We start from the raw sequence: 24338 nt of genomic DNA on the forward strand, positions 1-24338 counted from the left end.
AATACCGTAAAAATAGGAATTTAAACTGGCTAAGCAGAACAAAATCTCTGACTGCTTTCCATTAAATATGGAAATTTCAGAATTTTATTTTAAGATTAATATACTGTTCTTTAAGTGACACAATAATGTCTAGAAAAATTTGCATTCAATTCATAAGAAATAATTTCAGAAATTAAGATTTGGAAATAAAACAGACTTCAAGTTAGTGTACTTATGGCTGGCTTTTTCTTTAGAGACACATTTTTGTTTCAAGGAATAATTCTTTTTTAGAAGCTGTAGATTGTGGCAATAAAAAATTGCATAGTGGCCTTTTAAAACATTCTGGTTTATGAACAGGAACTGGTATGAATGCTTTGCCAAAAGAAATGCCTTTCTGAAATGAAAATCAAAGCGACTAAAATTTGAAGAGGTTTAACCTTTATGCAGAAATATTATTTTGCAGTTTCTTTTGGGATGTCATATACTCCAGTTGGCCTAAATATTCCAAAGATTCCTGGCATCCTGCTTGAAAATTTCTATTTCAGAATGAATATACAATATCCAGGACAAAATCACAGAATATTTTGAGTTGGAAGCAATCTACAAGTAAGGAACATCAGGTCCAACTCTTAAACTTGAGAGAACCAGAAATAAGGTTTGACTACTTTTGTGGGGTATTTTTCTGAACATTATATTCCTTAAAATAAAATCATGGAATTTTCCACAGTAATTTATCTGATACATTAGGAACTTAGTATTGTACTTAGAGAACTTCAAAGATGGAGACTGCACACTATCCCTAGCTGAAACTAGTTGAAACTAATTATTCCTCATTTAAACTTAGGCTTAACTGTTTTTCATTAGGAAATTTTTAAATGCTCAACAGGTACATTCTTTGCTAGATTTGAAGCAATGAATGAAACTGTTCCCTGTTTTCTGACAAAGACAGAAGTGTCACTTTGTTTGCAGCAATTGTGGATTCCCCATCCCTGGAAATGTTCAAGGCCAGGTTGGATGGGGCTTTTGAGGAGCCTGATCTAGTGCAAGGTGTCTCTGCCCATGGCAGAGGGGTTGGAAGGAGATGATCTTTAAGGTCCCTTCCAACCCAAACCCTTCTGTGCTTCCATGATTTATTTCATGGGCTGAAGTCCCTTTCCCTGCTAGCCATGGTTGCTGTCTCTCCCATCACCAGTGCTGTGCTCCAGACCTTCAATTGCTACAGCCAAGATCAGGGCCCTGGTAATGGCTGAGAACAAAAGGATTAGGCCCTGCTTCTCACAGGCTGCACTCCTCTTTGCTACAGAGAGCACAGTGTTTTCTTTCATAACAATATGACACAGCATGACTACCAATCTCTTTCTGTAGAAAGATCTCTTTTCAAGTCTCTTTCTTTCTATTTCTATCCCATATTTATAAGGATGCAATGACTGTCCTCTACAGAGAAGTACCTCATTTTTTCAGATGGCATCTACAATTCACCAAAATTATTTTGAATCTTTAACTGCAACTCAACTTACTGGACTTTTTTCCCTTCCCATTTGCACCTGCATATTCAATACAAATCTTTCCCTTCCTATATTATTATTTCAAGGAATTTTAGAAGTCAAAACCAAACCTATGTGATCATAGATAAGGGCAGGCAACCACTGACTTGGATATTGAGCATATCTCAATTCCTCTGGAATCATAGCAAGGATAGGCCAAGAGGGACATCAGCTGGGGCAAATATCTTTAAGCCAGGCCTCAGGTTTCAAGGGAAGAAGCTGCAGGTCCATGAAGATGGTGGCTGAAAGGCTGGGAGGAAGGAGACTCAGAGGAGGAAAGGGGATACTCAATATAAAAAGGGAAGGTCTTGCTTTGAGTGACAAAATAGTCTTGGTATGCTTCTGAGTGTCTCTGCAGTAACAGGAAAAGAGGATGGGTTATCCAAGAAATACACTGATAGTGACACAGGGGAATTCTCTAACAGCCATCACTACATTTGCAGTAAATCCTCATAACAAACCCATAGGTTATACAAGTAACAAAGTGGTTTGTTATTCAGCCAGCCCCTGATTCAATATGCTTTGGAGAATGACTCATTACTTCTTTAGACTCACTAAGTGTTGCTTGGGGTATCTCTGAGTGCATCCTCACCAGATAACCAGAAGATAGCCACTACTGTAAGAGCTCATTTAAAATATGGATAATTTATAAATTACACAGACACCAAAACTGTGATAAACTATTGATTATCATAAGACTCTTGTTACTTCTGGAAATTAAACAATTCTTATACCTTAATGTCAGCTAAATCAGATTTACATGGGTGAATGTCCTGGTGTCACAAACCTAGATTTGCAGCAGTGAATAAACTATCTAGAAAGGAACAGAGATCACTCAGAATTTTTCTCTCCTTAGGAAGTGAGTTCCCTTTTCAACACTTCCCCAGTAACTCATGTTCCACCTTAGAGAATGTTTGTGTAACAGCCCATGTTTAAGGATGCCCTGGGAACAAGGGCAGTCCTAGGGCTGCTGGAGCTGCTTTTATCCCTGGGCTACTTCAGAGCTCTCCTGTCCCCTGGCCTTCAGCCACACCCTCCTCCTCTGCAGCAAGAGCAGCACCCAGGACCCTGCAGAGCCAGGCGGCTCCCAGTGCTGCAGAAGGGAATCCAGACCCAGCTTTCTTTGCTGTTCCACTCTGCCTCATAAATTGATTCAGGGATTTGGAAGGTTTTTTCTGATTTCTAAATAAATGCCCTGTACACACAACCTGTCTTAACACAAAGATCCTAAGATCCACAAAACCCATCAGAGCTCCATCCCTAATTTTTTTTTTAATAATAATTACCTTAAAGATATATCTGGTATTGGTGTAACTAAAAGAAACAGCAACTCCTTAACATTTTTAACACCAAGATGATGGAACTGTAGGTTATAAATTGTCTTTCTCATTCATTAATCTTTAACAAGATTATAGAATGGTTATAACTTTTTAGATACTTTATAATTAACCTTGACAGAGAAACTAACAGGATTTTTGCTGGGCTTTGGAAAGCTGTTTTAAAATCAAGGATTATGACGTGGCCAGCCAGTTAAAACTTATCTGCACAATCTCCAAAGACAAACCCACCTCTCTCTGGAAAAAAAGATACTTATTCTGAACAGATTCTCAGTCTTTTTTAAGATACCAATGTTGTACTTCCAGATCAAAGTGTAAGATACTCAGAGGCTCATCAGTTTTTAATAGTTTTGTAACATTAAATTCAAGCAAAAAATATTACTTGTTAGTTCACCCTAGCCTGGATTCTCCCAACTACAGACTAATTTCCAAAAAAGAAAAGGAGCTTGGGAATTTGCAAAACAAGGAGCATCATGGAGTGAGATAGAATTTACAAGGGAATTTATAGTCTGGGAAGCACAAAGAACTGCACCCATTTTTAAAACAACTTGAACCAGTGTGGAGAGGTTGCAAGTTCTTACAAACATTGAGTGTGTCACCTTTTGAAGAAACTATTGGTTGCAATATTTATTATTTTAATTTCTTTGCAATAAAAGCCAACAATTAACAAGCACATAGTGTGCTAGTAGAGTATTCATTTTGTTTCTCAATGAATCAGCAATTTAAGAAATGTAAAGAGCTTTTACAACAAACTTATCTTGGGCTTTATCAAAAAAGGTTACTTACTTACCCAATGATATGCTGATCAATGAAATTTAAGTAGCCTTTAAAATGCAATAAAAATAGCACAAAAACAATGCACACTTGTTGAAACCATGCAGGAAAACAAATTGCATGCTCTCATTCCACTAGAGTGAGTGGCTTTAGTAGCACTAATCCACACTCTGGCAGAGAAAAGGTACAATACAAACAATACCAGAGAACTCACAAATAGTGCTCTATAGAGTGAGGTAGTGTTTTCACAAAAGACTAGTCCAGATGCTCTCCTCTCTTTTAAGTATCCACACCCAAAGTTTCCCTCGTAGATACTCTTAGGAAGATGGAAATGGAAGGAGAAAGCAGAGTGATGGGATTGTGGCAGAATGAATGCATAAGCAGCTTTACTACACAGAAAAGTTAAGGAAAATAGTCAAAGGATTCCAGAGAAAACAGCAAGAAACAAAAAGTAAATATTCTCATTACAAATAGTTTCATCCATTAAATGACTTTCTGCAGCACAGCAAGGTGGAATGCTTTTTGAATTTTATTTTTTTATTGATTATTCAAATATATTAACCCACTTTCCAGGCTCACTCTTGGTAGTTCAGATTTATATGGCAGATCCAACTAATGTTTACTAACTTAGAGACCAGCCTTCTATACCATTTCTATTTCTTTTCTAGATCAATCATCCCAGTGTGCCAGAAACTCACAACTATGATGCAAAAGAAAGGCCTGAGTGGTGGTAACTCAACACTGTAACTTCAACAAAACGAGGCTGAAGGCATGACCTAAAATGTACCAGTGATAGGCATTCACTTAAGGCAATTTCCAAGATAATAAATGTAATTATTCTTGTAGAAAACTTTTCACTGTAACATTAAAGTTGTGCACAAAAATCTTCAAACTATTAATAAGGGTCAGTGTCATTTTAACCATTCTCTTTAAAGTCTCTCTTCTCCATAAATACAAGCAATCCAAGACATTAATTTGCTACACAACCCCCACCACTGAACTTGAGCAAAACATGAGAAACCAACGAATTTCATGTTTAGTCTTGTCAATGTTGCTCCATATTAGAATCCTATGGCCATAAAAAGCTCTATTTACTACAATTAACTGCAGTTCATGTAGAAGCTCCATGATGTTCAGTTCTCCTGCATAAAAAAAGTCTTCCCATGGTATTTTCCCCCAGTGTGACATAGCTATGAAGCCTTTTGGTCTCTGGTTTTGGAAAATTTGATTTACCACAGTATCATATTATTCTTTTGTAGTAAAGTTATACATTGAATTTGCAATTGTTCTATGTTACTTTCTATTATATTTTTTGCAACACTGGAAAGAAAATTACTTGAAGTTAAATATTGAGTCATTTGTTGCAACTGCTTTTCTGGGCTGGTAGAGGAAGAAGAAAGTAAGAGGATTAAACAGGTCCCACACTATGACCATCATTCTTCACCCACCCAAGCAATTCTTGTACTGGGGACAGAATATCAGATGCAGCAATAGGAAATTCGGGATGCTGTTCCCAAATTTCCTAACCGGTCTGCTTTGTGCAAAGAACTCCCCCTTCCTGTGCCCTAGAGTTTGGAGATCTACTGATTAAATGCACTGAAATTAAAATACTGTCTGCAAAAATAGGCAGAAGTTGAGACTTGCAACCTCACCTTTCCAAAGGAAGGAGACAATGTCAGAGAATGTTTGTTTAAAACAAAAAAAAAAATTTATGACAAAGCCTCAGAGTATTTGCTGGGGAATGTAACACAGAGAATCAGAGCTCTGTGGAAAAGACTGGAACTGGTGTAGGAGAGAACTTTACACCACTTATTTTAAGTAAGAGGCTTTAGTGTATTTTGCCAAACTTTAACTTTGTGGCTGTTTCAGTAAAATTCAGTATTTGAACAAGAAGATACATAAATTGGTTCAAGTGAATCTAATACACAAAACAGATGGCAGACAGACTTTTTCTATCTGTTGGAGTTCTCTGAAACTGATGCTAAGCACACCATAATTCTATTCTGTTTCTGCTTACTCTGTACTATAGCAATTCGATTTATTTTCCTGCTAAGTTACAGATTTTCCCTGAATTCAATATAGAGTGGGGTTAAAAAGGAAACATGAGGATCTATTCCAAATGAGTCTTTTTAGCTTTTAAAATAGCCTAGAAATGAAAAATAGCCTAGAAACTTCCAAACTCTGCTCTATACACCCTGGAACAGACATGAAATCACTAGTGAGTCATGTAAATTGTTTGGGCTACTAAGGTTTCATTTGTTACCACTATGATTTAACTTAATTTTAACCTAAATTTCAGCAGAAAAAACTGCAAAATGCGTGCAAAAAAATCCAAAGCTTGAAAACTGTAATCTCTGATTAATATTTTAATCATCACTTCCAGAACCTCTCATCTAATAGCAATGCTGAAAACCAGCAAAACTCAGTTAAGTTTCATGTATCTCTTTATGGTAGGGTTAACTTTATTACTGCTATCAATTACAACCAGGAACAGTACTTTACTAAACTGAAATAAACTCCAAAACAAGTTGTTTCATAGTCCCATAGGATAAATCCATAGAGAGAGAGAATATGATTTATTTCTATGTTTTGCACAAGCAAATAAACCACCCTGCCAAAAACAATCTGATAGAAATCTCACACAAGTATTCTGACACTTTAACATCAACTGCACAGGACTGATTTCATGGTGAGGACTTAAGTACCTTCAAATCTCCAGCAATACCCTAAGCCAAAGCAAGCAAGTTCACCTCAACTTATGGAAGTGGGTTGTTTCCCATTTAGTTCCTTAAAATTCCTCATACTAATCCCATACCATGTATGGAAAACATCATGGAATAAAAACATGCAGCCTTTCAAGTCCAGGAAAGGAGCATTCTTTAGAGAAAAACCACACTGATTAAAGAGTACTGTTTTATTAAATATATAGCTAAAGACTATGCTACTAAAAAAGTAGACCTTACATTACACATCCTGAAAGGAGAGGAATTATAGAGAAGATGGCACAATGTGTGTTAGTAAAGCAGTGTCACACTACCAAGCAAGACATGCTGGGAGTCCCCAAGAGACTCTGTGACAGAAGGGTATCCATGAGAACATAACTTACAGGCAGATTTCTTGCTGAGTCCAAATACAGAATAAGCAATGCAGATGAAAGCCCATCATTAGCTTGGTCTTTATCAGCTCTAATGCTTGTTAGCACCTAAAACAAAAACACACTGTAAGCCTTTCTGGAAAGCAAGGGTTACTATTTCTGTCTCATTTCTGAAAAAAAAACCAACAAAAAACCATCTCCCAAAAAGCAAACATTCATAAATTCAGAGCATGAAGCATAAAAAGTAAGTTTTCAAGACTCATACAGACATTTCAGAACCATTTGCATGGAAGTTTGCACCCCATTTCCTACTTATTTTTTTTAGATTGGACAGATTGTAACATCATATCCATCTTTATCTCCCAGACTAAAGAAATGTCAGCAGATATTCTCAAACAGTAACATTAAGAGAAAAGAAGAGAACAACAAAAGCATTTGAAAATCTGAGTGTAAACCATTTACACTTATGACTGGTTTGAGATTTCTAAAGACAGCTTGGAATAAAGCTATAGGTTTCTCCAAATTCACAGCAGCTAGAGATCTGGTTACATACTTAACAAATAAACAAAAAAGTCACAACAAAATCACCCCAAAACAATTAAGATTAGAAGGAAAGTAATGTGTTCCCTTAATACCTTGTCTAGATTGTCAGCAGTTGGCATCAATGTGAGCCATTCCAGTTTTAAATGCAACTTGCCTTTGGACACTTCATCCAAAGTAAACCACTGAAAGTTAAGCAAAGTAATGTGAAATAATCTGGCAAAGAAATACATTATTAGTTCTTCAGGACATTTAGGAATCGCTAAAGTCTGCTAAGAATCTCTCAGAGCTGAAGTCCACATAACCTGAAAAGATCTGATCCATTGAAATGTCATATTTTGCATAAAGCATTACAACACAGAATGATAAAACCACCCAGACAAACATTATACATTATATGATAAAAGCATCTTTAAAATACCAAGAAAATTCTTAAAGTTCTTTAAGGATATTCTGGGAAAACAAACCCTGCACAAGGTTCCTATAAAGTCTCTCATACATATAGGACAAAAATTAGTCTGCCCAGCAATTAACTGTTCTCTTGCAAAAAAAACCCTTCTCACCAAATATCTAAGTTACTATTTTTTGCATTTGCATAGGAGTAACCTTAAAACCCCAAGACCTAAAAAGAATGTCATTATTTTTCAGATTTCACCGGTTTAGGTATCTATTAAACCACTGTACTGATCATCAGGGCATGTATTTCTACAGCATTAAGGTTATTCTTGCACATACAGAAACTATGCCCAGGAAAAAATAATCCAAGAACAACAACATGTACAACGTATGGGCCTTGTTAAACCAAAAATGACTGAACTTGATTACCTCATCTAGAAGACGCTCCTTCTCAACTTCAATTAAATCAATCATCAAACTAGGAAAAGGGAGAAAAAGAAGTAGTATTTTAGCCAAGAAACAAAAGATCTAGCCCAGAACTCAAGCCCCACCCTGTGCTTGCTGAGTATCCACTGAGATCAAAAGGGCAGAATATTATACTTGTAGCACCTCAGAAAAGAAGAAGCAGGGAATGAAACAGCTGAACAAAGATGAGTGCAGGATTTCAGGAAAATGCCTGCACTAGAGCCCATTTTGTAACCATGAGGGCAACTGGCACAATATAACTCACATATGTATGACCCAACTCTCAAAACAGAGAGCACATCCAAACTACCCACTGGAAATAGCACCTATGACCAAATTCATGCTTTGGCAGTGTCTGGGAGAACTGTAGTTCACACAAGCTAAAAATGTAGCAGGGAATGAATCTGCTAAAAATTAAACAGAGCAGACATCTGCATGCCAGTGCATGAACATTTGTCTGGCTTTTTATTTTATTAGTACTGATGTACACATTAGGTCAGTTCCTCCCACCATCACTTCAGTGTAAGATTAGGGAAGTGCAAAGAAAAAGAAACCTTTGTACTTCCTACTTCTTAATTTTAATGAGAAGTAGGTACTGTTGCTCCTGTTAAGAGAGAAGGAGCTGGAAAAGCAAGGGAGCTCTACTCCATATGGAAAGCAACAATAGGAAGTTCCAAAACTCTGCAAGAAATAAAGGTGACAAATTACTGGGGAAAGAAGCTGGCTAAATCCCTGAAATGTTTATGAGTAAACACCTATGGCTTGTGAATCAAAGAGTGAGTCATGTTTGTAAAAGCATTACAAGTAAATGTAAATATTTTCTTTAATCAAATAGTTAAGATCAGCTCTTAAGAGGAAAAACAAACTCGAGACAGTCATTTAGAAGCTATGAAGATGAAGAAGATACAGAGTTATAAAACTATATTAACTTTGCCTGAAGAAGGAATTAAGACTTAGTGCTAGCTCACAGACATTAAAGAAGCTAGGGCACAATTCTGGGTACCCACAATACTCACCTGCTTTCTTCAGAAAAGATGTAAACATATACATGTGTATATACACACCCAAGCACATTTGCATAAAAATGAATTTACATACATGAAGTAGTTAGGGAATTCCTTACTACCAAGATAATTGATTTATAAATACAATTAGATAGCAGAACAACTGCAATAAAATAAAAATAATAACTGAAAAAAATTACAATATTTAATCTCTTTCCAATACCTACAAACATATTCTCCATAACATTTACCTCCCCAGGAAGTCATCTTTATCTGGATCTTCATCAAAGAGCTCAATCTCTAGCTCCTGTCCTGGATGTTCATACACTAAGGCCTGGAAGTTCAGTGAGAGGGCATTATCAGTAAAACTGACCAGTTTGGGCAAATGGCATAACAACAGTAAAACACTGAGCTGCAGCACCTTTGTACAATAAAAAACATTAGTAAGCAAATGCTTTAAAAAACTGCAATGTAATGAGTAGAGCAATTTTAAAAGCTTTTCAGATAAAATTTGTCAATGTTGGCTCTAAAAGCCCAAACTTCTTTTTCAGAATTTCTGATGCTCAGTCTAGAAAAAAAAAAAAAAATATATATATAATATTAAGGACACCCCCAAAATAACCTCTTAAACAAAAGAAAGAGGCATATTTCTTCTTTTGTTTCTTCCATAAAGAAGAACATACAAGATATTTTTATTGGTTATACCTCATAAACTTCATTCCATTTTGGATTGAGATTTTCTTTGATGACCTTGCTTTGGAAAATTTGGTTGCCCACACGGATGATTCCATAAGGATCTGACTTTCCTTTGATAATCCCTTTTAGATAAGTATCTTTTCCCTCTAGGTCCTGAGCTTCAATGAAGTGTATCCTTAGAACACCCTGAAAAAAGAAAAGATGAGTTTGTACAGTAATCTGAAAGCTGCCATGTCATCACAATTTACACAAAGATGTTTTTATTATTTCCATTGTCATTTCCTTAACTTATGAAACTTATTTTGGACATACTGTAAATAGAAGATATCAGTGATGATCCACACACTCAACAGACCTAGCACTCAACAGACTCCTGAAAAGAAAAACTGTCATCAGCCATCAGAAACATGCCAGTTACATCAAGAAATATCAGGTTTCTGGAAGTGAGTAGCAAAAAATAGCAACAACTGTTTAATGAAGCACACTAATAGTAATTTTCCATGATAACATAAAACACATGCTACTTTTTTATCTGTACAGTTAAACTAGATTGCAGTTTTACAATCCAGTGATTGTAAAAGCAATAAGTTTAAGATTTAAAAAAAGAATAAATAAATGAATAAATACATCTTTCTTGGTGTTCTTTTGAAACATTAACTTCACAGAAATTGTTTATAAATGAAATTAGTTATTAGTGATTGAATTAACAGCAACTTGTACCAGTGCAGTAACTGTACTTCAAAATTCCTCCAGATTGCCTTGAACAGTTACTACAGAAGGAACTAAATGCCCAATTATTGCTGTTAACAGAAACCTGCTTACCTTTGGTATAGGAAACCTCAGCTGAGCAATCTGCACTTCACTGACCAGGGGGACTGTAATTCTATTTGGAAGGACCAAGTAGTTGGAGATGATATCCAATATTATTGTATCTGATAAGCCACTGTTGGAGAAAAGAATCCTCAGTTACTTAAAAAAAAATATTCCTTTTGCTGCTTAACAACCTAAATGGAGAAAATACTTGCCTTCCTGGAGAGAGCAGAAGATACATCTGGTTTGTAAACTTAAAATAAAGGATTCTTGCCCAAACTGCCACCAGGTGGAAGCAGCTGACACTGAACAGCAGAAACCACAGGGATGAATGTAAAAGTGCCCATTTCCCTGCCCCAGCCAGATTTCCCCCTCGCCCCTGCCTTTTGAAAGCAGCCTGGGTAAAAAGGAATTTCATTAGTGCTCTTGCCTCTGATGCATATAACCAAGCAGATGGTAACTGTTTAATTACTTTTGTACTTCAATAATGATTTATCTGTCCTTGCAAGTTTGGCTACCCCTTCCTGTATTGTTATGAAACCACTTGTCCTCTTGAGCTGGGAGGACCATCACTTAAACCACAGACACAGAGAACACAATGTGTAAAACGTAGCCTAGGGCAGCAAAACTGGTTTTGTTCAGTGAAAAGGGAGTGGCAGTGCAACCACACTGGTAATGAATCATATAAAACCCAGCCCCACACCCCTCCACAAACACAGAGAAGAGAACCATTTCCTAAGCTACAAGGTCACCCAGCTCAGGTCTGAACTGACAACAAATCATTGTCAGAGTGACTGCACTGGTTGCACACATTGCCCACACAGGCAGAACGCAGAACACAAGCAGCCAGGACATCCCAGGAGGATGAACAAAGCTTCAGAGAAGTCATTACAACAATACTTGAGATACTCTGAACTGCAGAGGGACATTCTCACTGAAGGTGGTGGAGCTGTGATTTCTCCTCCTAAATACAGTCCATGATTCCCTTTTTACAGTCTTTGTGAAATCAAGATGCAGATAATGTTTGATTACTTTGAACATTTTTTGGATGAAGCACTTCTGTGTGAGCACCTTGTGAAGTTTTCTAAGACTGAATCTGAAGCTGGGAATAACTCTGACTCAGGAGCTAGCATATAAAACCACAAAAGCTGCAGTGAAACATGATATGTGTTACAGTTTCATTTGGAAAGAAAATGTAGTGGTGAGCAATTAACATTATGCTAGAGATGGGCAATAGAACAAACCCATTAAATACAATCTGGCCCACTAGAAATGCACACTGATTTTCATGCCAGAGATTTGAAACCTGAGCAGCCTGCAAGCCCTTGGCTGCCCACTTCCACTGGAAATCCAGGTAACTACAATACATGATGCAACATGGCTGACTGTAATGATACTCTGAACAACAGGAACAGAAGGAACTCAAGGCTGCATCAAAACCAATGGACAGGTCTGTGCAGGCTTCTGGTTAGAAAGAGGAAACAGTGGATAATGTTAAGATATTGCTCAGAGGAAAAACGTTTCCTCTCAACTTCTGAGTTAATTCACATGTGCCCTAAAGAGTCTCCCTTGCCCTCCCTTTCATGCAGAGCTTATCCAATCACATTTACAGAGGTTGTCATTCTATGTGAACCCTAGAAATTCAGTTTCAGTAAATCTTAAGATAAATAAATGTTTTCTGAAGAGTAGCTTCACTTAGCTATCGTTTTAACATACTGCTTTTCAAACTTTAAAGCTTCATTTTGCCAAACATCTTGCTTTCAGTTTATGCTCTCTGAAATGAGCCAAGAAAATAGATTTTAGATTTCATTATTTTGTCAAGAGGTGACAAAAATTGAAGATAAACATCTCAACCAGTCAACATTAAAAGGAAAAGAAAAACCAAACCCAAGCTGAAGTGATGATAACTACACAAGCAACAATCACACTTTTCAAAGTTCAAGTCTAATGACAAAACTCTAGTATAGAGACCAGGTAAGCTTTTCTGTTCCTGCTTTTGTTAGTGTCCCTACCTGGTAAGAAGAGAAAGCTCTGCCTTTATGCTCAGTCCCTTAAGAACAGATGACTAATGGAGAAAACCAACTGACAGAAAGCAAAGGAGCTGTGCAAGGAAAACAATGATACCAGAGCTTGTCCTGCTCGTCTCTAGTGCTTCCTGAAGATCACAGACTTTGTGATCACAGGCATAAATAAACCTCCTCTGGACTAGCATAAGGTCCAGAGACTGACTAATGTTCAAATAGAGCTTCAGCAAATCTCCTTAAATAAGAGAAAGAAACACAGCCCAAGCACTGGGAGGACTCACAATCCTTTATGCCAGAACCAAACCCCAACTGATTCCAGAGGTCAGTCTCAATTTTATCCCAACATTACTACTTGAATTTCACAAAAAACACCTGAGAAAAATGAGGAAGCATTAATGAAGTTTCACCAAGCTTTACACAGAGAAACTGGACTCATAGAAGGTAGCAGATACCCTAAATTTAAATATGGAGCTGAAAAAGAACACTGAGATTGTATGCAACTAACTAATGAATTAAATGAATTCTAAAACAACACGATGCTTTCAAGCTGTTTAAATCTCATCTAGAATTAGCCAGCTGGGGTGCACCTAGATGCAAAGCATTCTTCATGAATACAAGGCAAAAATGACAATCATTTGCATTTTTTGATATCTAAAGTAAGTGGTCTGATCTATGGAAAACAGAGACAAAACACTGCAAGCAACAGAGAAAGATGCATTAATATAAACCCTTATGTTGATGCATCATTAAAAACCAGCTTCCTAAGATCATAAAACTTCATTCAATGATTCTATGTACAATTATTTTTTCAGTTCAAAAAAGGAAGGAAGTGTAGAATGTTTCATATAGTTTATTAGACTGTCTTCAAAAGCTCAGTTTGATGGCAGAACAATAGTTGTTAGTTGCCTACCCTTTTGTATTGCTCTCTACTTAGCTCTACTTAATTTGTATCAATTTTTATTAGCTGTGTATTTTTCCTGTGCTATCTTTATACATACTGCAGACACAGCAAATTTCTGACTGCATTGAGTGTTTTCACTGTATCTCAAAAGCAACCCCAACATCTTCCCATCATCCACATCCCCTCCTGAAAGCACCTGAGTATTCTCACGGCCTGGCTCCTCCTCACACAGAGATTTTAATTCCACTTCTCCACAAGCTATACTAATGATGGAATATGAATTACTTGTGTGCCCTTGTCCTTGTGGAGTCATACAGGAAAAGCAATGAAAAAATTGTTAACAGCTGACAGGGAAGCTTCCAGCAGCTAATGCTGAAATTCAGTTAGCAGCAGACATTGCAAATAGAGTACAAATAAGTTCAGTGTGCAGCCAACAGCCACAGGATTATAAAGGTACCTGTGATGGCAGCAATCTCTTGTTCATCATTGTTTATAACAACTACAATATGTCAAGTTGTCAGACCAAAATACACAACTTATCTATACAGATAAGAAAAACAAATCCAGCACTAAAGAAACCTCTTGGCAAGGCAGAGCATGAGTCACCCCAGTTACAGTTACTATAGAAACTATACCACGTCTAGATGGCACTGGGTTGTGCATATGTGGCCAAGTTTGGTTGCTCTGGAAACCATAAACTTGAGATACTTAGCGAGACTTTGTTTACATCTGAGGTTTTGTGTTTGCAGTCAGGCAAATATGTAGCAGGATGTGAGTCTCAGGAGCCTAGTAAAGTTAAGTGCTAAATGTAAATTTAGTCATGTTATATCAAAAAGGGGAATTATTACTCAGGAGCTGTATTTTGGAAGCCATTTTCTCTCACTCATCAAGAAAACCTCTTTTTCCTCAGAGACAGGCTTGAAACATGAGCAATTCTTGGAGCCATTAACCTACTTAATGCAAGTTCTAATTTCAAACTGCTCAGCTGGGATTCCATGCTATAGCTTCACATGTCTAAGGAAAGCAAAACTCACTTCAATTATGCAATTGATTACTAAGGGATTAATTTAATAACTAAATTCAAACTCCTGTTTTGAAACAATAAAAAATAATTCTGGAGTCAGCCAACTCTTGAGAGTATGGGATCTAATAAAAGGGCTAGTCACAAAATCCAAGTGTGTATCAGATCCACCATTATCTCCTTTGCCATTGTCTCCATATTAAAAAGCCCCCGGGTAACTATTAAAACCTGATAAATATGAATATATTAATGGATTTAACTTAATCAGGTTTATAATGATTGAAAGCAGCCTGATTTGCACCTCTATTGATGCTTTTTAATTTGGGATTTTATTATGTGGTATTAGGAAAAGCTCTGAATAAGCTAACACATTTTATTGCTATATACAGTCAATATTTTGGTACTCCACTTGATCTTCACATAATAAACTGAAAAAGCTTTAAAAGGAAACAGTTGAAGATATTAGAAACTTTATTTAGTTTGAATAGTCTTAAGGTATTTCTAACTACCTTTACACAAGCAAATAGAGATGGATTGGTGTACAAAGCCAAGAACCAAGATTTCATGAACACACTGGCATGAAAGGAAGGCTCTGTGACTTTCTGCTATCATAGGAGATAGCAAACAGGAAATTCACAAGATTCTGGAAAGGCTGAAAACACTAAAAGAAGTACATTATAAATTATATTTTCAGAGTATTTTTAACATGATCTACCAGATATATTTTTGGCATACTTTGACTTGTGGTGAAATCACTACCTTCTGCAAATTGAGCAATTTCATATAATTCTACATTAAGAGAGAACTGCTCAGAGTCATCTAACCTAGAAACTATTCAATTGATGGTCTTGAGATTTTCTGGGCTTTACTGGGGTGCAGATATATCAAACACTGCTTTAGGTATAATATATCAAACACTGCTTTAGGTATACTCACTTCAGGCCTGGAACATCCAGAAGATTGGTCAGTCCAGTCCAGTTAATTTCCAAAAGCTGTCAATTGCAGAGAAAAGAGGGAGGGGGGGAAAATGACAGGAAAAAAAAAAAAAAAGAAAAGGAGCTTAGAATTGGTAACATTGAAGAAATAAACACAATTGTTACAGACTGTGATCAGTGGAGAATTAACCAGTTTCTAGGATTTTCTCAAACAAACAAACCCTCTTCCATTCTTAAGAATTTTTAGACACATTTTTTAAAAGTTATAAAAAGTTCCACCATTCTCTTATCCACTCTTCATATAAATATACACCCCCAATATACACAAATACACAGGATATACTCCATACAATCCATATAGAATAATGAAATGTGGTCCTATTTTCTGGAGAAATATTTCTGGAGTCACCATAGACCTGTTAGAGATGAACAGTCATTAACATTAATTTGCAAATTATAATAAACTGAAAAAGAATCCCACATGAGACCAGGAATAAGAGATCTAGAAGACATAGTCAACAGAATGAATGAAGAATTGGGATTAAGAAGGTGGCAGGAAGATGTGATAACAGCTTTCAAACATAAGAGGCTGTTTTCAAGGCACAAGTTCATTCTATCACTGATAAAGAAGAAAGGCATCAATAGGATTAACTATCAAAGTGAGAAAAATCCTCAGAAATAATTAAAAGTGACAACTCAGTGCTAGGTCATGCTTTCTTCACTGAAAATCTTTGCAGAATATTATGCAGTATAAAGGTCCCTATTCTGTTTCAAGATTGCTGGCATTAAAAACTAATTTAAAACATCCTTTTTTATCCTATAATATTCTAATTCTAGATAACAAAAACCAACAGACCTGAGTTCCCTTAGTTCTCTCTTCACTGAATGATTTCAATTAACTCACAAAAGTTACCAGAGTACTTAAGCAACACAAACCCAAACCCACCCAGTTACTACCAGTTTCCAAATCCAACTCACTCAATCTAAGTATAACTGCATGAGAAAAGGATTTTGATATTCCTCAGTCAGGAAACTAATTGTGGCAGTTCAGCTAAATGCTAAAACAAAACAAAAAACCTCTGCAAGAAAAAAAGTTATATATTTTCACAAACAGATGAGAATCATCACCCTACCTTCACTTTCTTTTTTAAAAATAGCACATACCATTCTTTTACAAAGGATCTATTAATAGTTTAATTAGTTATTTCCTTTGTGAATACTTCCATTAAAGAGAACACATTACAGATTTACTCATATAAGGAGCATTGTTACTTAATATACTTTTGAAATGGAGACAAATATTTCAACAATGTTACCTATGAAGAATATTACCAGGCTTACCTGTAACAAACAATTAACCAGGGAAAAAAGAAATCATTATCCTTTCAAGGAAAAAAAGTAAGATGTAATAACCAGATATTCCAGAACAAAAGGCAACACAAGTCATGGGACCTACTGCAGGAATCTACATGAGCACCATGCCTTGCCACAAACAGGGCTCAGGCTATCCTGGGCATCGTGAAGATGATTAAGGGACTGGAGATGAGAGATGATGTCATGAGAGATGCCCAGTACCTTCATTGTTTTTGTGACCCTTCACTGGACTTATTCCAGCATGTCCCTGTCTCTGCTGTACTGGGGAACCCCACACTGCACTCCAGATGTGCCTCACCAGTGCTGTGGAGAATGGAAAAATCTCCCTCAACCAGCTGGCAACGCTTCTCCTACTGCAGCCCAGGATCTGTTGGCCTCCTTTGCCATAAGTGCACATTTCTGACTTCTCTTCCCCTTTCTACCCAAGTGAACAGCCTGTATCTTCTTCAGCAAAGCTGCTTTCCAGCCAATCAGCCCCCAGCCTGACATGGGAGACAGGGTTACTCCTCTGTAGGCACAAGACTTTTGCATTGCCATTTGTTGAACTTCATGAGATTGCTGCTGGCACATTTCTCCAGCTTGTCAAGGTCCCTCTAAACAGCAGTACAACTATCAGGTGTATCAAGCACTCCTTCCAGTTTTAAGCAAGCAAACTTGCTGAGAGCACACTCTGTCCCAGCACCAGGACAGCCATGAATTTGTGCTGGTCCCAGGTTCTAACCCAGGGTAAATCACTACTGATGGTCCTCCAGCCAAACTTCATGTTGCTGACCACAACTCACTGAGCCTGAAGAGTTTAGCCACTTTTCAACCAAGCTGCCCACTTATCTACTCTGTACTTAGCAGTTTACCTATGAGGATGTTGCAGAAGGCTGTGTCAAAGCTTTATTGAAGTCAAGGTAAGCTGTATCCATAGTTCTTCCATCATCCACCCAGCCAGCCTTCTGATCACAGAGGGTTATTGCCTTGGTTTCCATGATTTCCTGCTCATGACTCCCTCCTGGCTACTCCCAATCACCTTCTTGTCTCCTCAACCTTACCAGCAGGATGGAGCTCACCACCTGAGCCCCTGTGCCCTTGAGCTGCCTCCAGAGCCACACTGCAGTCATGTTTCATGTTCTCCAGATCTCCCCTGGAAGTGGTGCTGATGCCCACGTGGAAGAGCAGCAGTGGGTAATGGTCTGAGGCCAGACAAGCTGTAACAGTTGCCAACAGGCTGAACCTGAGGGCCAGGCAAGCACAAACCCCAAGAGAAAACAGATCAGGATGGCGCATGGGGCCAGGAGTCTTTCAGAAGTGACCACCTCCCCTTTCTCCTGGTGCTTCAGTGCAGTTCAGGCTCTGCTGGCTTGGATGCTCCCAGGCCCTCCTCTGCTACACTGGCCCCAAATCTGTTCCACAGCTGCAAATCTGCAGATGGAGAAGGAGTCATCTTCCTTGGGGCAGAAAAATTCCATCTTTCCCCATCATGGAATAATTCCACCCAGTAGTTTCTCCAGAAAGTCAGAGATCCTGTTTCAGACATCCCCTCTCTACAGAGAGTCAGTCACAGCTATGTGAGGGAAGCTAAACTCAGATTAAGCCATCTACCTGATCATACACATTTGTTATGGATGAAACCAGACTGTAAGAATCCAAAGTGAAAAAATTCTTCAGAAATTCTACAGAGATTGCTGACTTTCTTGGCTGATTCCTTCTTTAGGTGAAAGCACAAAGCTATCACTGGCTGCAGGACCACTTTGTATTCCATGCCTTTTTAAAGTACCTCATTTACAACTAGCTTTGCCAGCTTTCCATTAGAGTACTAACTAGCAGCATTTTACTGAGAAAAGGTTAATGCTCCTCTATTTATGAAATACTAGCAAGGCTAAATGGAATACCTTTCAGAAGATAATGAGGTCTTGGCTACAACCCATACTGTATACTGAACAGTCTTTTTTTTTTCTTTGAGGTGCTGTAATTTTTTTCTACACGATTATCAATTGAAAGCTATGAGGTTTTTAATTTCCAAATGTAAAAAAACCCTTGTTGACAAGAATTTGTTGCATAATGGGTTCTTTTACATTGGTATGCAAGCTTTAGTTGTACAGTTCTACAAAAACAAACTATGAGCTAGAACACAGAATAGTTTCATTTAGGAAAACTAAGATTCCACCTTAAAAATTAATTGTGCAAATTACTGTATTTGTATATGTTCTGAAATCTCCTCCTTATCTTAAATCTGAAAAAAAAAAGTTAAGAAATAAATTATTGAACCAGGATGAAAATTCCAACTTAGTGTTAATAATTTCAGTTTTATACTACTTCCTCAATCATGCAAACCCACAGATGTTTAAGTAATATAGCAAACAAGTAACTTGGTAGTAGCTGATAAGACTAACCACAAATTGAGTATTCAGACTAATTCTCTAGTTCTAATCACAAGTTTTGACTGTACATTATGAGACACTTTAAAAAGCTATGCAGTCTACCAAGCTTCTAGAAGAAGTAATTTTATACTGTTTTAAGACAAAGAACCCAGTTTATTATATGATTTTTTTTTCTTATTCATAAGCAAAATAGAAACAAATGGACATCCATAAATACCTTCCAAAAGTGGTCCGTATCCTGAGGTGCTCATACCTGCATCCTGTATTTAACAGTTTTACATAATGATGTTTTCAGATTAAATAGCAAATGAGAACAGATTTGCATTTCCTTTTGTTTTCATATTTTGTTCAGTGTGCTGCATACAGCAATTAACACAGTATGTCCTGTGCTGCCTTCTAAACAGCCTTCACTGGATAAATGCATTGAGCAACACAATGCATGTTGAAATTCAACATTGAGAAATATCTCCTGCACTGGACTGAAACATTTATCACAGTGGTTTCTGCACTAACTGCCACAGCCCAAAAGAAAGCCAAGAACAACCAAAAAGATGCCACTGAGAAGTGACACTTGGCATTGATGTGACTAAAAAGCATTTCAAAAGGTTGCAACACAGCCTATGAAACAAAACAGGGTGTATGATACAACCTCACTGTCAATATTTTGATTATTACACACCTCTGCTAAAAAAACAAGCCTACCCATTCATTCCATCATCAGACCTTACAGCATGAAACATGGAAAAACAATTACACAAAAAACCCAAGATGTTTGCCACTAAGAGTGGTCATTTAGACAAGAAATACATATAATATCAGAAATTCTCTTCATCCACTTAATGTACAGAAATAAAGACAAAGACCAATTTCAGAAATGTTAAAAACAAATCTTCTTCCATTTGAAGCTGAAGCTGAGAAATTAAAAAAACATTATTACAGCTAAGAACTTTACAGGGTTATTAAAAAAGCTTTGCAAATAAATCTTAAGCCATTCAATGTTTTGGAAGGAATATGAGCCTTCAAACTCCTGGCATAATCAAGTTTTCACTGTTTGGGCTTTAAAGGTATGTTCCCCTGTCAGATAAAGTTTGTTGCATTTGCCCACCATAGAGCTTCCTTTCCAGTTCTACCAGAAGCACCCAGCAGTAACACTCTCTCCAATCTTGGTCAACAGGTATTAGGGAGAAATGTTTGTTTTGTTTTCTAGTCTTCTGGTTTTTATAGTGTTCTATCTCCCCCTGTCTTCACCCCACCTTTCCTTTCAATGAAGTTGTTTCAAGTCTGCTCTTGGTTTCCAAACATAATCAGACCTGCAATAGATACACTGTTTGCAACTTAAGAAGAGTTTTCCAAAAGGCAACTCAGAAGAAATAAAATCCTTATATCTGCAAAAGTATAGAAATAACACTGACAAGCAGATGCACACACAGCAGAGTGAGAAGAAAGGAGGCAAAAAATTTCTTCATAAGCAGGAGAGAGCCCCCAGCCACAGTCCAGCAAAATAACAAGGGGTTTTCATTCTGTATGTTGGGCACTGCCATGCCATGACTTGCTGGAGAAGAACAGGACTCCCTAACGTGGTTCTGACAGAAGTTACAGCAATGTTGCCATCATAACTAACTGAAGAGTCCTTTGGAGAAAAAGGGAGCAAGCAAAGGACTCCCAGCTGATGAATCTTTTATGAAGCGCCAAACCTAAAAACTTTCCATATTTAAAAAATAGCTTAACAATATGATTTCCTCCTCTGTCACCATTTTAAGCAATGCATAATTCTCTTAGTTTAGCTAAATTCAGAGAATGCCAGCTGGTTCTCTGCAGCAGAACTAACAGAAAAATTTTCCAGAACACTGGAAAAACTGTGTGCAGAATTTGTAAGTAAATGAAATTGTGCCAGAAGGCAGAAACGATGGTGCCTTTCCACGACACACTGCAACTGGAGAGGTGATGTGCCTTGCAGACTCTCCCAAGCAGCTCACTGCACAAAGGCAGATTCCAGACACCAGTTACACTTTCCAATGAAGCAGTCTGTGTGTCTTGTGACTCAAACCTCTTACAATTCTTCTTTTGCTCAGAGAGGTGAAAACAAATTTTGTTATCTGCTTGAAAGCCAAAAAATGGACATCTTACCAAAGCTCTGTACTGAGAACTAACACAACGCATACTTTGGAAGAGGTTAAAAAAATCAGATTAAAAAATAAACCCCTTCAGCCAATAAGAAAAGATAGGCTAAAAGCTAATGAGCATCTCTATACACATTGGGTGTTCTCAAGACCCTAGAAACCTTTACAAAGGGAAAAATACGTGCTGGAATGTAGAATACACAGGGCCATAAATAAAGTTCAGAGAAATACAAAAAGCAGCCTCTAAACACTGCCAACCTTGTGGCTTGATTTGGCTGCCATAAACAATACTAATTCCCAGAAGAGAAGCCACAGCATATTTTAAAATGCTGATTAACAACTTCCTGCTAAATGAGTTACGGAAGTGCAAGACTTTTGTAGGAAAACTGAAGCTCTACTACAGGCCACAAGGATACAAATCCATGGGATAAGATGTGATTCTTCCCAGGGATATCTTACAAGAAGGGAAGTAACATGCCCTCTACTGTTGCTTGTGAAAGGCCATACAGAGGCATGGTACAATTTGTTTGTTAGTAGAGCAAAGCCCATCACCACCTACAACACTGAAGTGCTGGCATTGTTGTAATAATTTAATATGTAACATTATCCAGTGTATCTGCCAGGAAATACATAATAAACTCAACCTTTCAAACAACAATACAGAGTAGGTGCTGTAGTATTCCCACTGGTTTGTGCAGGAAACACAGCCTATCTCTGCAATGAACTGGTGTTTAAAAGTTTTTCAGTTGTAACTCTCTGAAGATTTCAATGAGAAGACTGCTAGAGAGGTAAGATGTATACTTGAGGGGGTAGAAGACACAGAAGGCAAGCGAGCTGTGACCAGAAGCAGGATCACAGTTGACTTTGCACAAATCCAGTGCACCTGCTGTTCTCCATAGTGTCAGCCTCTCACAGCTTTATTCAAGCCAATTCTCTCCACCTTCTCTACTCCTTCCTACCCTTCCACCACTCTGCATTTTGGTTCACACCCTCATACCAGTCTCCTGACTTTAGTGAGCTGGCTTAGGCAACTAAGATACATCTGAAGGACAGGGAACTGGGCATTTCTTATGGTGTTTAATATCCTGCCAGCTCATGTCCCTTAGCCATCTTCCTCCAGCAGCAGAAGTTTCAAAACTGGTGTAAGAGAGACAACAGCATTGAATGGGAGGGCACAGGAAGAAAGAATAAGGTGCTGTGGAAACACCAACTGTGTTGGCCCTTAAAACAGCCCATAAGCTACCAAAATCTAAAATCACTGAGAAAAAATCTAAGTTGTAGCAAATTTTAAGTATGCTGAGTAGCAGTGCAAATCATTCACTTCATAAGCAACAAGACTAATTCTTAACAAATGTTATTCTAACAATAGCTGTGCATCAGCATTTGCACAGGTGTTCCACAAACCTGACAGCCCCCTATGTTCTAGAGGCATTCTATACATTCTACATAACAATTTTGTTTATTTCCAGTCATTTTATTTGGACTCATTATGGCTGCAAGTGCTCCTTTTTGAGACTAATTTTCATCAGGACTTATAATTTTGAATGTCCCATCCAGCCAGTTTTCCAAAGGCAGACAATATTAAGTGAAATTAAACCTTATAAAAAATTAATCCAAACTACAGGACAGAACCAATCTGTAAAGTGAGCAGAAGGAGAGCAGTACTCAAGTCAGCAAGTGGAAGGCAAAACTGGGAATCTGAAAATGAGAGCTTTGGAAGAGCTGCCCATTTTTCCTGGAAGACATCCTGTTTTCCAGCCATTGTTCTTTTTTGGAACATTAGTTTTTTATGTGTTTGCCTTATTGGGAGGCTTTTGGCTTTTATTAAGAGAAAACGGTTGGGTTAGGACACACCCTCAACGCTGAGTGTGCCACTGAACAAGCTTTTGAAAATTATCCATTTACAGTACAACTATAAGCCATATAAACTGCTATAACTGAACAGCAAATCAAAATAACTATGCACTGATTAATGCTAGAAGTAAAATGATAGCTAAAACTTTGAGAACCAACTATCTGGTAAATACACATAATGTTAATATGGTGAGAAAATGCAAAGAATCTCACAAATCGTGGCTCTTAATCCAGTGCCACCTTCTCTCTAGCACTGACACTCAGAGATTTAAAAGACCACTTCAAACATTAGAATGCACATATTTCCCTCCCTTGAAATATCCTACATATTTGGATTTAAAAAATAAGCTGATGAAACTTTTAGCATCTTCCTCACAATAACAACAAAATACAGTATAGAGAAAGTTTCATAAGATGTAAGAACTCTTGAAAGATCAAAAACTTTATGTATTACTCAGAAATATGAGACTGGTAAACTCATAGGCCATGTTGCCTTTTATAGTCATTAAGTCCAGCAAACAGATGATACAGAGCAAGAGGAATTGTTGCCAGTTACTTTAGACTGGAAAATATGAGAACAAAATCTAATGCCAGCTGCCAGCTAATTCCTCTTCTCTTCTAACAAAAATATTTAAGAAAAGCTTTATTTGGCTGCAGCCATTTGCTCTCTAGTAAGAGAACAGAATTTGGTTCTTGTTATAATAAGCTTTATTTTACATTTTTCTACAGAAGTTAGAAAAATAAACACTGAGAAAACACACTGTGGTGGGGAGAGAAGTCTGTTGGGAAAAAGCTGAAGAGCCATGGATAGCTGTCAAAGTAATGGCCTATCTTAGATTATTTTTTGAACCATTCACCCTTAGGTTTGCTCAGACATTGACCACTACCACCTTAGTTTTTAAATGAAAGGAGGGTGAAAAACACTTTTTACATTTTTGTAACTGAATACTTTTGGAGAGGGCTTGACTTTTTAGTCCAAGCTGATACTCTGCTCTACCTCCCATCCTTTTTTTTGTCCCACTAACAAAGTGTCAAGGGTAGGACAAAAGACAAAATTACCATGGACAAACTATTTCCCAAAGTTCACAAACCGACCCCAAA

At 37.4% G+C, this 24338-nt stretch overlaps 1 protein-coding gene across 4 annotated transcripts in view; it reads right to left on the bottom strand.

Moving 5' to 3' along the window:
* The window catches only part of ESYT2 (extended synaptotagmin 2), an 80554-nt gene that overhangs the window by 14206 nt on the left and 42010 nt on the right, over positions 1-24338 (bottom strand). For 2 of the 4 annotated variants that reach the window (XM_054514417.1, XM_036401250.2), the window contains exons 7-14: positions 15522-15577; positions 10652-10772; positions 9839-10015; positions 9385-9467; positions 8094-8142; positions 7364-7453; positions 6741-6836; positions 3849-3950 (exon numbers count right to left, since the gene is read on the bottom strand). In XM_054514417.1, the coding sequence (XP_054370392.1) occupies positions 3849-3950; positions 6741-6836; positions 7364-7453; positions 8094-8142; positions 9385-9467; positions 9839-10015; positions 10652-10772; positions 15522-15577 (774 nt within the window). The remainder of the gene's footprint in view (positions 1-3848; positions 3951-6740; positions 6837-7363; positions 7454-8093; positions 8143-9384; positions 9468-9838; positions 10016-10651; positions 10773-15521; positions 15578-24338) is intronic. The other 2 variants (XM_036401258.2, XM_036401265.2) reach the window with 1 other exon arrangement.

The sequence above is a fragment of the Molothrus ater genome, chromosome 1 (assembly GCF_012460135.2).
Source record: "Molothrus ater isolate BHLD 08-10-18 breed brown headed cowbird chromosome 1, BPBGC_Mater_1.1, whole genome shotgun sequence".
In the NCBI taxonomy this organism is placed as follows: domain Eukaryota; kingdom Metazoa; phylum Chordata; class Aves; order Passeriformes; family Icteridae; genus Molothrus; species Molothrus ater.